The sequence below is a fragment of the Mus pahari genome, chromosome 23, assembly GCF_900095145.1.
Source record: "Mus pahari chromosome 23, PAHARI_EIJ_v1.1, whole genome shotgun sequence".
NCBI lineage: Eukaryota > Metazoa > Chordata > Mammalia > Rodentia > Muridae > Mus > Mus pahari.
In genome coordinates this window covers 29,905,482-29,920,394 of record NC_034612.1, presented here as the reverse complement: position 1 = coordinate 29,920,394, position 14,913 = coordinate 29,905,482, and the positions used below count along the sequence as shown (strand labels likewise).

Sequence of the window (14,913 nt, the reverse complement as noted above, 5' to 3'; positions counted from 1 at the left end):
GGGCCCCTGCCATTTTGAACTTGTGCTGAGTGGACCTAGTGTGGGTGTGGCCTCCTTTTATGGTCTGTCTACCCAGAGGCTGATCTCCCGCAAGCAAGGACAGAAGCTGTAGGCTGGGGACTCTGGAGTCAGCTGTAGAGAAATCTGGCCTAGCTGGAGGCTATTTCTGACTTGAAACTCACCAAGTAGGCTAGGCCAGCTGGCCCGTGAGCTTCTATAAAGCTGGGGTTACAGATATGCACCTGACTTGCTAGGGATTGAACCCTGGTCCTCATGCTTGCAAGGCAAGCACCTTAGCCACTGAGCCATCCTCAGCACTGGTCCTTAGAGCATTCTCTCAGTGTCACTGAGCTGTGCCCCACACAGACCCTGGCCCTCTGGCAATGTCCTGCATGTTCACCCAAGAGGGGCCAGGGACCAAGCAGGTGACACGGCCCACCCTCCAAGGATTGCTCGGGTCCCCGAGGCTTCCACAAGTTGCCATGGCCATCAGAGGCCTCCAGTCAGCATATCCTGGACACAGAGGGACATAACTGCAGATGATCTAGGCGTGCAGGTAGAAAGGTGTCACCTGGTGATAGTCCCTACATCTTAGGAGACCAGCCTGGGATTGTGACCGACTCCCAGGGGAGGGCCCAGGTGTGCAGAGAAGGAAGCTAGGCGTCCTCAGGGACGGCCCAGCCCAGGCTGCAGCGCAGGGTGCACGAGTCCCAACCACAGCACCATCCAGACACCAGGAGCATCTCAAACAGGAAATCCTTTATTGCAAAGATACAAAAGCAGTCACGGCAACATGTACAGCAATAAATTAGGTGGTGGCCACGAGGCAGGGTGCAGACGGGGCCAACAGTCTATGACCTTGATCTCTTCTCAATAATTTATAACATGGGGGGAAGGAGCACAAAAAAATAAATATTGAAATGAAACTTCCAAGTGGCAGGTGGCTGAGGGTGTCAGGTCTCTGCATGGTCGGCATGTGTCCCTGTCACCTTTTGAAAAAGTTAAAGCTTGCTTTAAGAAGTCAAAGGAACAAGACAGAAAACTCTTATCTTTAAATAAAAATGTCCATAAATTGTGACAATGAAATTTCAGTGACACAATGCCATGGGGCGCGCTCACACCCTTCCCAGCCCCTCCAGGCTGTGCCCTGCACAGGTGCTCCAGGTGGTACTGACAGCCCTGTCTACCCTGGAGGCCAAGAGTATGGAGCCTCCGCCCAGGAAGACCACCATAGGCCAGGCGTGGGCGGCAAGCCACAGTCAGTGGTCATCTGCCTACCACTGTAGCCCACCCTGGAGACCACTCATCCAGTGTGACACCTGCTGGAGCAGGCTTCACCAGTGACCCAGCATGCCCAATGCCACCACAGAAACACTGAGGAAGGTTGTTGGCACCCTGGGCCTTCGTCCCCACCCCGCTGTCCAACCTACTCTGCATTAATAGAGATCTACAGTATCAAACTGGGAAAGAAAATTGTTATGAAAAATCTGTACGATAAAATGTGTGTATAATTATATATATATATAATATCTTCTCTCTTTAAATATCCATGGTCCTTATTGATATCCAATATGGATTACCTACCAAGGCTATGGTTCCAACAGTGCTTTCTAAGTGCCTGGCTGTGGCTCAGCCTGCCCCTGACTCCCTGTCCACCATATTCCCCAGGACTTGGAGGACACGATTCCTTCAGAAAAAAAAGCGCAAGTTATCCAGTGGCCCCAGAGCTCTATGAAGGAGGAAAAGGCAGGTAACAATTGGGCACCAAAGTTGCAAAGTTCCTGGGGTCCTTGCTGACCTGCCTACCATGGGTGTGTCCACAAAGCCCTCCAGACTCAGCCTCTGTCCCTTAGTACTCTATGCCTCTCAGGCCTCTTCCACATCCCCTGGACCTTGGCTGCCAGGACTCCACACTATCCCTGTCTACTTCGTTCCTGTTCTTTTTGTAGCAATGCACATCTCACCTGCCACCGACATCTTTCTCTGCACCTCTCAGGTGTCACCTGCTCCTCTTCCGCCTCTCCCCTCTACTAAGCCCCAGAGAACCCGAGCCTGGCTCTGTGGACAGGCGGCCCCTGCACCACAACGGGCAGCCTACCAGACCTCCAGGGACACTCCATGACATTCATGCAACCCTCGGCGCACATACGGGACAGGCTCTCCCATGTGGCTACCTGGGCAGCAGATTCCAGTCTTCACAGGCTGTGATGGTAGCCTGTGTACACACAGGAACACAGACATTAGCCCCTGCAAGTGTTTCCCAGAACATCAGCCTGGCTCTAAGAGCTAAAGCAGGTTGTAGCGCCCTTTGATAAGGACAAGATGGTCAGAGCCCAGAAAGGGAGAGGCGGTGTGGTGTCCACCCCAGCTGGAGGCCCTTAGAGGGGACGGCACTGACGGTGCTGATGAGCAGGCACCGGAGAAGTGGAAGACCGGATCCTCATACTCTGCCACAGGGGCCTAGAGTTGTTCATCCTGGTTGGCCATGTGGTTCCTGCCTGCTCCTTAAAAACACACCCCCAGGGGAGGAGAGATTTGAGGGGGGTTGCTTACGGCACTGGCTCCTGAGAGCTTCCCTTTTATCCTGCATCTGCCTGTCCCTGCTGTCCCTGCTGTCCCTGCCCTCAGCCCCGCAGGGTTCACAGTGGGCAGGTAGACATGTGGAATCTGTGCCAGGGAGCCTGGGATAGGCATGAGGGCTGTGCCACTGCCCACGCCCTGCCCGGCCCCAGCAGACACTAGGAGGCGGCTGAAAAGGGTACGGAGGTGGAGGAGAGCTCAGCAGATTTGACGATGGTGATGACACTGGTGGTGGCCACCTTGGTGGGTGTGACAGGCCCTCGGGCCACGGTGCGAGCGAAGGTCTGTAGGGCCTCGTACTTGGAGCGCAGGGCATCTAGCTCCAGCCGCATGCTGCTATTCTCGCGAGCCAGCTTCTCCACCTCCTGCTGCAGCTCCACACGCTGTCGTTCCAGCTCCTCCTTCTGCGTCACACGCTTGATGCGACAGCTAGCCGCGTAGCCTCTGTTCTTGAGTGTACGCCGCCGCTGCTTCAGCCGAGTGACCTCCTCCTTGGTGAGCCCCCGCAGGTGCTGGTTCAGCTCCCGCACTGACATGGACACCAGCTCATCATCGCTAAGAACAGGGGCGTTCTCGCCCGCCTCCTTCTTGACCTAAGGAGCCACATGAGCAGCGGTCAGAACAGGGACACAGAGGTCATGGGACGGGCGCACAATCACCAAAGGCTAAGGTCTGATACGACAAAGGCCCGGCAGTGCCTCTCACCTGCCCTGTGTTCCCATTGTGTACCAGGGTGGCAGCATGGGACTCCAAGACTATGCCCATGGCAGGGTGTCCACAGACAGCCCTGCTCCTGTCGCTATGACACCTCTTTGAACAGGGAGGACCTGACAGCCATCCCCTCAGGAAGGTCTTGGTCAACTCCTAAAGCTTTCTGTAGACACAGGAACTAGGACCTTGCCCCCTTGGATGCTCTGGCCAAACACTTTTAGGTGAGGGACAGCAGTGGCCTGCCCTTCCCTGACATCCACCCACTGGGGCAGAGCCTGCATCTGGCTGGTCAGGGCTCACTCAAGGGGCCTAGCACACAGTACCCAGGAGCCTCTGAGACAAGGAAGCTGACTCAGTAGCACTTCTGGTGACAGTGACATCAAGTAGTAAGGACTGGTAGAAAGGACACCAGCTTACCTGAGGATACCACTGTGCTCAGCCGGGACGGAGGGGGGCGGGGGAACGACAAGTTTGGGCAGAGGAAGGGCCTGTGGACGCAGCCCTAGGTAGCCAGTGTCTGTTCCACACCTGCCCTCCCGCCCTCCCACCTCTGAGCTGCCTCCCTGGGTATCAAGGCCACTGAGCCGCCTCTCCTCCTCGGATCTTTCTCCAATTCCTGAGGACAAAGCTGACCTCATTTTCTAAGGCAGTGCTGTGAAGGGTGTGTGTGTAGGGGGGGGGTTGCCAGGGCAAGATGAGTTGTCCCTGTGCCATGCCAGGGCAGTGCCCATCACAGCCCATGCTGGCCCTGCCCACCTTACCTTCAATGCCTTGTTGGGCTTGGGATTAGACGTCATAACCCGGGCCCTGTCACCAGGACGGAACCACCAGAAAATCGTAGCTGGAAAGACAGAAATGGTAGGTTAGGGCTTTGCACCTGGGAATGCGGTAGGCCTGCCCTAAGCCTGTGGTTCTCAACCTCTTAATGCTATGACCCTTTAATATTCCTGTGTGACCCTCATGTTCTTGTGACCCCCCCCAACCATAAAATTATTTTTACTGCTACTTTATATTTGTAATTTGCTATTGTTATGAATCGTAACCTAAGTATCTGTGGGGTTTGATGATCTTAAGTGACACCCCCCATAAAAGGGTTGTTGGACACCCAGAGGGAGTCGAGACCCACAGGTTGAGAACCATTGCTTCAGCACTCTGGAGCAGGCACCATAGCAGGGAAGGATGAGATTCAATCATGCTTCTTGCTCCAGCAACAGTCCCCAGAGCAGACAAGACCCCCTATGTCCCTGGGGGCTGCCATCTGGTCCCCCCATCTAGCACACACTAAGGGATGCCATCAGCCCTGTGGAGTCATGAACAATTGTTGCTTTCTGCTCTAGGTGTCCTCCTGAACAGACAAGATATTTACAGCCGAGGCGGGGGGGGGGGGTTACCAGGTGCTGCATGCATCCTCAAGACCAAAGGGACTTGCCAGCCGCAGAGCCAGCTCTATAAGGGGCAGTGCTCCACTCTGAAGGAGAGGGCCTTGGGGCAGTGTCTATCCCTTAGCAAGAGCTCCTGGTGTTCCAGGAGCCTGGTTCACCAGGGAGAGAAGTAAGGCTATTTCCCGAAACCTCATTTACACCCCCCCCAAGACAGATGGGGTACAGAACACCTGCCACTCCTCCACAGCCCCGCCCTCCTGCAACCCAAGGGACACCTACCGCCGTGAAGGACACTGCAGCTGTGACATCACCACTCCTCCCTGGCCACCCCAGCCCCTCAGAGTGACCCCAAGGCCCGTATGGGTGGGGTGGGGGCTACTGGTGGGTAGCAGGTTCAGAGGATCCAGCCAGAGACACAGGCAGAGAACTCCAGCCACCTGGCAGACTTACTGGGCTGTCTGGCAGGCCCTGTCCCCATGGCCAGCCCGCCAGCCCCCTTGCCCGCCCTTCTCATTCTCCCGTCTGCATTGTGTCACACACCCTCATCATTCATGAAAAAGCCAGCCAAAGCATCCCAAGCATGATTCCCCTCTGATAGTTGCCATGACGACCTTGGGATGTAGCCAACCCCCACTGTCGCCATGGCAACAGAGAAGCCCAAAAGCATTTGGGACTTGTGGGTCAAGCCTGTATGGAAAGACAACACGAGGTTCTCAGGCAGTAAACAAACCCATTCATTCCCTGGCAACTGGGGAAGGGGTAAGAGGGACAGGGCTGCCTTTAAAGTGGCATACACCCCCCACCTCTTGTATTTCAAACCCTGACAAAGATGGGCACAGAACAAGGAACGTCAGGGAAATCACACAAAGGAGAGTGTGGAGAACAGGCATGAACAAGACAGTGGAGAATCTCCCCATCCCTTCCCCTATAGACATGAGGGGCCTTTAGGCTCTGTCTGTCTACACTGTGACCCCACCTCTGATGGGGTCCTGTCCCTAGTGCCCACCACCCTTACTGCCCAGGAAGTCATCAGCGAGAGACAAGGGACTGACTCTGGTAGTAGACATAGTACCCTGGTGACTTCACTGGTCACGCTGAGGGGCAATGGCAGAGGCCGACTAGGACAGGGGCAGGACCAGGAGCTCAGGTAAAGCAGCATGCATCCTGTCACAGTATCTATCTGGGACCTGAGAAGGGCCAGAGCTTGTGGAGGTGATCCAGTGTCAATGAGAGATCCCATGGGGATACGGGCAAAGCTTGTATCACCCACAGATCACGTCCAGCTCCGGCCTGGTAACAGGCACTAGAGAGGTCCTGGGTCGCTCCATGAGGAACTCTCAGGAGCCAGGCGCCTAGGAGCCCCAGGAGCCCTGAGAAAGTTTTCCGTGTAAGGAGGGAGGAGGGATTGGGCATCTCTTCCAACGTGCAATTCCAGCGTCAGTGACATAGCTATGTGGTGAGTCACAGGCTGTTTACAGAGCCGGCTCACATTCCCACACAAGGACACCCCTCCCACCCGCATGCTCACGGGCCCCAGGGGCCACTGCCAGCGGAAAAGGAAGGTGCCTGGAAGAGAAGAAGGGGGACTCAACTCAGACCCACGGGTGCCGAGACATGCGGGCCAGCGCTCAGCTCGGAGCAGGAATCTTTCCATTGCCATAGTGATGGTACCATGACAGCCAGGTGGCCAGGATGTACACAGGGCAGGGGCTTGCCCCCAGGTGACCCCACGAGAGTTAACTGACCACTGGAGGGAGAGCACCTGGCCAGCAGGAAGGGCCCCTCCCTGGCACTTTCCATGTATACCCTCTTCGTGGGCTTCTGCGGGGGTCTGAGTTCAGGGATCCTTCTTCAGACCTAAGCTGGCTTAAAAATAAGTAAACCCTAGGGGCCATGGACAAACGCCAACCCCTTCAATGCGGGGGTCATTCCCTCAGAAAAAGAGGTTGAGAGAAAAGACCCCAGAGATGACAAGAGGTGAGAAGCCCCCACTCAGGAGTCCTGGGTGCACACTTACACTGAGGTAATGTGTTTACCCCAGCCAGAACCCTCCCTGTTCAGCAGGAACACCCGCATCCCCCGTCAAAATAACTCAGACTCCATCCTTCATGACCAACATTGTAGAAGTCTGTCCAGGTGAAAGGTGAGGTCCGCGTTGGCCCCGAGTCAGAGAGAGGCACGCATGCCCTTCTGCCTGGTGGCAATCACGGGGGACGATCTAAGGGACAGAGATTTTCAGCAACTCAGTGTGTGTACGCCAATCACCTGGGTACAGTTCCAACCTACCCGCTGAAGGCCAAGCCAGGCCTGTCAGCCTAGACCCTGGGAGAACTACAAGTTCAAGGCCAGCCTGGGCTACAGAGTGTGTTCAAAGTCAGCCTGGACAGCTTAGGGAGAACCTCCCCTGCCCCCCTGCCCCAGCCCAGCTCCTCTGAGAAACACAGCCAGCCAGCAGGGACAGGGTGGCCAGTCCTTCCACTTCAATATGGACTGGGCTAGAAGAGGCCCTGTGCATAAAGAGCAGAGAGGCACACTGCCACAAAGCGAGAGAGTCCAGCCTAGCACCCAGACACAGCAGGTAGCAGATGCTAGCAGGCCTGGAGCAGCAGCAGGGGAGCGGGGATGGAGGGGAGCAGGCAGAGCATCCCCTATCCTACCCACTCTTACTCCCCGGAAGCAATTCCTCAGCACCACACTGTCCTGACTGCACTATTGGGGGGAGGGGGCATTTACAGCATCAAGCCTCTCTTCTGCACGACATCCTGGCGGTCCTAGCACACAGCAAGAAGGACCATGTCCAGGTCCAAAAGACAGACAGGGAGCTACAGAGATCTTGCTACTAGTGCTATGGTGGACCAGAAAAGGTCCCAGTCTCAAAGGGTCTCCATGTTCCCCGGGTAGTGTATAAGCTGGATCACCCATCTCACTCTGCTGCAACTGTGACACCAACCTGGGGGTTCTGAATGATACCCCCTGTTCCTCGGGGTGACAGCAACTCCAGCCCCCGATCCAGCTGACCAGGATGTGTGCTCTTCGGGTTCCTGGTCTCCCAGAATGGGGGAAGGGAGCAGGGTGGGCAATGAGAAACCTATTCTGTCCAAGGGAACAGGTTCACGCCCCAGACAGCAAGCGTCACCCTGACAGCAGGCAGCCACAGAACCTAAAGCCACTAAGGATGTGGCCACCTCTGTTCGGGAGCCTCTCATAAATACCCAGAGCCAAACCCCCTTTCCAGGACCCTGAGGACACATGGGGCTGACACATTACCGACAGACAGTGGCCACATGCTGACAAACCACAACACAGCTGGTCAAATGAGCTCCTGCCACTGCAGACCACTAAGATTTCACTGTGCCGTCCTCCCACCGTGTGTGGCTGGGCATCTCCACCCAGCTCTGGCTGGCTGTCCGCCCTCCCATAAGCCACAACCGTCTGCCTAGCCTAGAGGACGTCTGGTCACCTTGCGCTTGCAGTCTCAGGAAGCTGTGTCATCCCAGTTACATGCAGAGGTGACTCAGGCAGTTTCGAGGCTGACAGCAGGCTGCACGGCACACCTCCCTCAACGGTGGCTGCCCACCCTCTGCTCTAACCTGACCTCCTCTCCCTGACTGAGTGGCTCTGTCCCATCCCTGCTGGTCCTGGGGCTCCAGCCACCTTCTACTCTCCATGTTTCACTGCGGATGTCCCCAGGAAGCAGCTAAGCCCAGACATCTATGTGTGTGTGTGTGTGTGTGTGTGTGCGCGTGCATGTGTGTGTGTGTGTGCGCGCGCGCATGTATGTGTGTGCTGTCTTTTCTCAGATTGTTTACTTTGCATTTTGAATTTTTTTTCTTTTTCAGACAGGGTTTCTCTGGGTAGTCCTGGCTCTCCTGGAACTCACTACATGGACCAAGCTGGCTTTGAACCCAGAGATTAGCCTGCCTCTGCCTCCTGAATGCTGGGGTTAAAGGGGTGCGCCACCACTGCCCACCTAGTGGTTGTTTGTTTTTTAACTTTTAAAAACTACGTTTACTTGCTGGATGTGGTGATACACACCTTTAATACTAGCATTTGGGTCCCAGAAGTAGGTTGATCTCTAAGAGTTTGAGGCCAGCCTAGTTTATATAAAGTGTGTGTGTGTGTGTGTGTGTGTGTGTGTGTGTGTGTGTACTTGCCAAAGTGGGTGTGGAGGTCAGAGGATAATTTTGGGAGTCAGTTCTCTCCTTCTATGACGTGGGTCTTGGGGTTTTGAAGTCAGGTCACCAGGCTTGGCGGCAAGCACCTCTACCCCAAGCCACCCCACTGGGCATATCTCACTAATCACAAAGGTTAGACTCCGACCAGAGAGCTTCAGTGATCCTCCTGTCTCTCCCTCCCCAACACTGGGATAACCGCGTAGGCCACCACATCTAACACCTTGATGTGGGCTCAAGCAAACATTTTATGGACTGAGTTATCTCTCCAGTCCTGTTTGTTTAAGATGGAGCCTCATACAGCCCAGGCGAGTCTGGGACTGATCCTCTCTTGCCTCAGGCTCCCAAGTGCTGGAATTACAGAACCAGCTCTTGACCTACCCAGCCCCAAGCATGGTCCAGTTGCTCTCCAAACCCTCGCCTTGGTGTAAGAGAGCCCCAACTCTGATCTTGGTGCCTCAGACTTAGTCCTACAGATAACAGGTCTTGGAGTTCCCTTCTGAGCTTCCCTGTCTGGGCTCCCCTCTTTGGCTGGTGAGTGCTCCTGGCTGTGATGGACATGGGGTCTCCACTCTACCCTCAACTTCCACTTCTTCCAGAAAGCCCTCCTAATTGCTGTCTTTGGAAAGTCGGCCTTTTCCTTGGACCTAGAACTGGTTCTAGAACGTTCTTTCAGCAGCTTCCATGCACAATCGACTTCTGTTAAGCAGAGAGCCTGTGTTGAGGATACCAGCTCCTTCAGGGTATCAAGGTCTGCTTTATAGATGGACAGAGGCGGGGACTCAGACAGGAAAGGAAGCTGAACAGAGGGTGTGTGCTCTCCCTCTACCAGACCAGACAGCCCCAAGGAAGAGCTGACAGGTGTGTCATCAGACACAACAGCCTCTAGCCTCTAACCCTGACCTCTGACCTCAGGCCGGGCCACCAGGCGAGCAAGGCTGTAGTATCCTCCCCAACACCAAGCAGGGCGGTGCTTGGTCACTGGGCTCAGGTCTACCTCTGTGAAACTCTATAGGCTTTCAGATAACACTTTCGGTTTCCTGAAACTGCAGGAAAGAGGAAACAGAACGCATGTGTGACTTATAAAAAGCAAAAGTAAATACGAGTGACCAGGCATCTTCCCGGAGCGGAGCGGGGGACAGGGAGGGTGGGGCGGGAGAATGAGTCACTGTTTATAGCTCCAGAGATCGGCCACACAGAGAATTCTCCCAGCTGGCCTGATTTCCATTTCCCGTGTGGACTAGACCCGAGATCCAGAAAGTCCACTCCAAGAAACCTTTAGACTCAGAACAGCCGGGGCAGAAACAGACACAACTTCTTAGTCTAGACTACAAGAAAGAGTTACCAGAGACTGTAAACAAGCCCTGGGGCTGGTAGAGCCAGAGACTAAAAACTGAGGGTCCTCAGGTCCTAATGGCCAGAAAAGACTCACCAGAAGCCTTGAGGTGCTAGAGAAAGGACTGGGACACAGAAATAGCAGACTCTCGGGAAACAGAGGTTCCCAGGACCCTCCAGCCAACGCCCATTTTTTAGCAACTACCTGGAAAGTCCACAGCCCTGAACTTGGAACAGGGCCCTGCAAGCCCAGTTCAGTTGGAGAACAAGAGAATGTACTCCAGCAAAGCCTGGCTTTGTGTTTTGCTCTAGTAAATCTTTTCTTTTGGAGGCACAAGAAGTTATCACATTAGACACATTTCCTTTACCAAGGACAAACACCACATTTCTCTTGTTGATTTATCTAAGGAGCCAGGAAGGTTTTTGTCATCAGTGAGGGCTGTCCCCAGTGACGTGGGCTACAGGTATGTCCTCCATCCACACGCAAAAATTCACACCTATCGTTTTAGTTTGGTTTTGTGTGACAGTGTCTCACTATGTAACTGAGGCTGGTCTTGAACTAGCTAAGCAATGCAGGCTAACCTTAAGCTCAAGATCTTCCTGCCTCAGACTCCCACGAGCTAGGACTACAAGCATGTGCCACCATAACATAATGGCTTCAGACCAACACCTTTGAAAGAAGTTACCTGGCCCTGAAACACCAGCTCGAAGCATCAAAGTTCCCACGTGCACTCCACCAGATACCTTCTGGAATGTGGCTGCCACAGGACGACCTCAGCAGTGCCAAACTCTGGGGTCCCAGGGCGAATTTTAGTGACTCCGCAGAAATGGAAGGGGTGAACTACCTACCTACCAGCTGTGACACAAGCTAGGCTTTTTGGGATGGAGTGCACTTGGCTAGAGAAAGGTGAGTGCCTGTCCATCAACTGGAGGGTGAACTGTTAAAGTGCATCCGTGTTAGCAATGAGAGCTGTGTGAAAAGCGAGGCTCAGCCTAACTTCCCAAGAGAAACAAGAGCACCAAGCTGCCTCGCCTCCCAAACACCGACTGCGTTCGTTCCTACGGGGCAAGTTCTGGGAGGCTGGAGTGGCGGTCATCTCCATGTGTAGGGATGCCAGAAGAGAAGTCTCTCTCTCTCCCAAAGAGAGGGCACCTAGGATCCGTGAGGCTCGCTTCACCTGTAATTTGCTAGAGTTTTTGCTTCTGATTTCTCGCCGCACACGCTCTTAAACACGCACACTCTTCACACACCTATCCGCTCACCCTACAAGGGAACCTCGCACTTCAGAGTTGGATGGGACCTTGGCCCCAGACCACACCTGAAGTGACGGAAGCGATAGGCAGGCCAAGACGGTCACCTGCCTCGCTCCCCACCCACAGCTTCCACATCCGGCACCGCTGGCCGGTCAGCTGATTAGAAAGTGACACCAGTTACTCAGGCCCTTTCGGGGTCCCGGCCGGGGCGAATTCTACGCCGACGGAAATGGCCCAGGTGCGCACGGCTCCCGGGTGCCACTCTCCCGCACGTGGTGGGTCCCGCGTGGGCCCTGAGCCCAGGTCCCGCGCGGCACGTGCTCGAGGCCCAGGCTGGGCCCCGCGGCCTTCGGGGTGCTCCTCCCGCAGGTGCACGAACTCTGGGTTCCCCTACCCAGTTCCCGAAGCCCCTCACTCACCCGGGTCGCGCGCGGGCCCGGGCGCGGCGGCTCCTTGTGGACACGCACTCTTCACAAGCGCTTCTGCTCTCGCGCTCCCCTTAGTCGCCGTCTCCGCCCGCGCGCTTCGGACTCCTCGTTCCGACTCGGCGAAGAACAACAAGTCCCCGCCACCCGCCGCCCGCCGCCGGCTCTCCAGTACTGACACCGCTTCCGGGATCGCGCGTCGAGGCGCGTCACCGCCCCGCCCCCGGTGATCACGCCCCTGTTGCTCACGCCTCTTCGCTCACCCAAACCACGCCCTCTCTGGCCGCGCGTCGGCACCACGCCCCTGATGGCCACGCCCCTTGCTGACCCAGTCCCTGGCTCCTCCCTCCTACATGCTTCCACGTGCAGTTGTCTCCTTGCTGAGCTCGTGGCCCTGTCCGTCTCCTACACACCCGGGGCGGGGTCCGTGCTCCTTTCCCAAGGTAGGGGATGACAGGCGAGCGTGACGCACACTGGGTAAGGACCCCAAGTTTCCTTGAACTCTAGGCCTGGGCATTATGTCTCTATGCCATCCACTGTCGTCTGTGCTACTCACTGTGATCCTGAGGCTGCTGGAGCCTCCCCGGGTCTTGGCAGGGAGAATAGAGGCCAACTGGCTAGTGACCATGTTCTGGATCTAACACCAAGTCCAGGTCAAGGTGGCGAAGTGGGTCAGTTACACCACATAATCAGATGTACCCATACCATGGGTACATAATCAGATGTGACCCATACTATGACCTTTTGATTTGCGTCTGAGACAGAGGTAGGGTCTCACTGTGCAGCTCAGAGTGGCCTGGAAAACTTATAAAACTTTAATTTTTTTTTTTTTTTTTACTTATCTATATGTGTGTTCATATGTATGTGGGTTGGTGTGCACACACTACCGAGAATGTGTGGAAGTCAGAGGGCAACTTTAGGGAATCTGTTTTTTCTTTCCACTTTTGGGTTCCGGAAATTGAACTCAGGCTCGGTACCTTTACCCACTGAGCCACCTCACTGTCACTGTCTTGAAGCTCTTAATCCTTCTGCCTTCACCCTAAGAGCCTTCACCTAAGCCTGCCCCCTCCCTCCCCCTCCTCCCCTCCCCTTCCCCCTCTCCCTCTCCCTCCCCTCTTCCCCTTCCCCCCTCCCCCGCCCTCTCTGTAAACAATGGATAGTGTCTTAGTTAGGTTTTTACTGCTGTGAATAGTCACCATGACCAAGGTAACTCTTATAAGGACAACATTTACTTGGGGCTGGCTTACAGGTTCAGAGGTTCAGTCCATTATCAAGGATCATGGTAGCATCCAGGCAGGCATGGTGCAGGAGGAGCTGAGAGTTCTACATCTTCATCTGAAGGCTGCTAGCAGAATTCTGACTTCCAAGCAGTAAGGATGAGGGTCTTAAAGCTCATGCCCACAGTGACACACCCACTCCAACAAGGCCACACCTGCTAATAGCGCCACTCCCTGGGCCTAACATACTCAAACCATGACAGACAGAAAGCCCTATCTCCCTGATTTGAGGATTCATGGACATATGGCTGTTTTCCATAGGCTTCGGTGGGGGCAAGAGTATACACAGAACTTCTTGTACTCCAGCACAGTGCAGCAGTTGGATTCCTAGATGTGCCTAGGGGTCCCAAGATGTCCTTACATGGGAGCCATCCCCCTTTTCCTGTCTCAGGAGAACAAAGCTGAAGGATGTTGGTCCTGTTACCCTTGGAGGGGAGGCAATGCCCAGAATGCAATTTAACGTCCTCCTTTCAGGCCGAAGCAATGCTCAGGGCTGAGAACCGGGTGAGCAGGAGGCATCCCTGAGCCCTAGCAACAAGGCTCTCAAGCCCACACACTGTGCCTTCCCAGGACTATTTAGAGCGAGTCTATGAGGCACTCTGGAAATATGTTGGAGTGCAACAGGCACAGGCACCCGGAAACCCGTGGTTTTCTGTGTGGTCAGTTCCACACTGTAGCTCAGTGTGCTGCAGGCACTGTGACCTCTCACAATGGGCCTCACATCTGTTCTTGCTACTCAATGTCCTTCTGGTGTTTGCCACTAAGGGGAGCCACCCAGATCCGTCTGGGTCAGCTCTGACCTGCTAAGAGCAGCTCAGCCTACCAATAACATTAGTGATGCCCACCTCACCGGGATACTTTCAGAGCTGTCCTCCCAGCTCTGAAGGATGCTCCCCTGCATCCTCACCACACTGCCACCATCCATGCACAGCTGGACCTGCTCCAACTGGTCCCCTCCGAGGCACTCTCTCGAGTCAGGCATGTTTGGTGCCGTTTATCTGGCTCCATAACGCTATTCTCATGGAATTTTTGTTAGGATATCTCATTCTTAGTTCCTTCAAGCAAGAGATTTATTTAAAAAACAAAAAACAAAAAACAGGCCCTGTGTGGTGGCTCATACCATCCATCCCAGCACTGGGAAGGTAGAGGCAGAGGTGAATCTTTATGAGTTCAAGGCTAACCTGGTCTACATAGCAAACTCCGGGACAGCCAGGGCTACCTACAGAGAATCTGTCTCAAAAAATAAAAATCCAGAAAAATAGGGGTAGGGCAAGCAGAAGGACTTGAGTCTTAACTACAGAACCCAAATAAAAAGGTGGGGTGCTGGGGAGATGGCTCAATGGTTAATAGCATTTGCTCTCTCTCTCTCTCTCTCTCTCTCTCTCTCTCTCTCTCTCTCTCTCTGGAGAGGTCTTTGGGGTGAGACAAGCCAGTGAGAGACTCTGTCAGAAGAAATAAAGTGGGAGGCACAGAACCAACAGCTTAGCTTTCCCTCTGGCCTCAACATACCCAAGCCTGTGCACACACAGAGTCTCAGACGGCACTGGTGGTGCACACCTGTAATACCAATACTTGGGAGGCTGAGGCAGGAGGGCCGTGAGTTTAACAACCTGAGCTATATATGAAGACATTGGAACAGTCCCCCTGTCTACACGTCCTGAGTGTTAGGATTATGACTGGGTGCCCCACCTGACCCAGTTCACACGGGTTCAGTTGCTGAGTGGCTGTGGAGACCTGTGGTTGTGGCTTGGCTTGCCCAGACAAACGCTCTCGTTTA

The 14,913-nt window shown here is 54.7% G+C and overlaps 1 protein-coding gene across 3 annotated transcripts; it reads right to left on the bottom strand.

The window, feature by feature from the left end:
• Positions 1-316: 316 nt before the first annotated feature.
• Positions 317-12,016, bottom strand: Mafk (MAF bZIP transcription factor K). 3 transcript variants are annotated; one of them, XM_021187014.2, is made up of 3 exons: positions 11,854-12,016; positions 4,053-4,132; positions 317-3,173 (listed from the first exon to the last, which is right to left on the bottom strand). In XM_021187014.2, exons 2-3 carry the CDS (start codon positions 4,086-4,088, stop codon positions 2,739-2,741), a joined length of 471 nt encoding a protein of 156 aa, XP_021042673.1. In that variant the 5' UTR covers positions 4,089-4,132; positions 11,854-12,016; the 3' UTR covers positions 317-2,738. The 3 variants fall into 3 exon arrangements, with proteins under 3 accessions (XP_021042673.1, XP_029389579.1, XP_021042674.1); XM_029533719.1 differs by lacking the exon at positions 11,854-12,016 and adding an exon at positions 8,134-8,414; XM_021187015.2 differs by lacking the exon at positions 11,854-12,016 and adding an exon at positions 4,953-5,114.
• Positions 12,017-14,913: the final 2,897 nt, after the last annotated feature.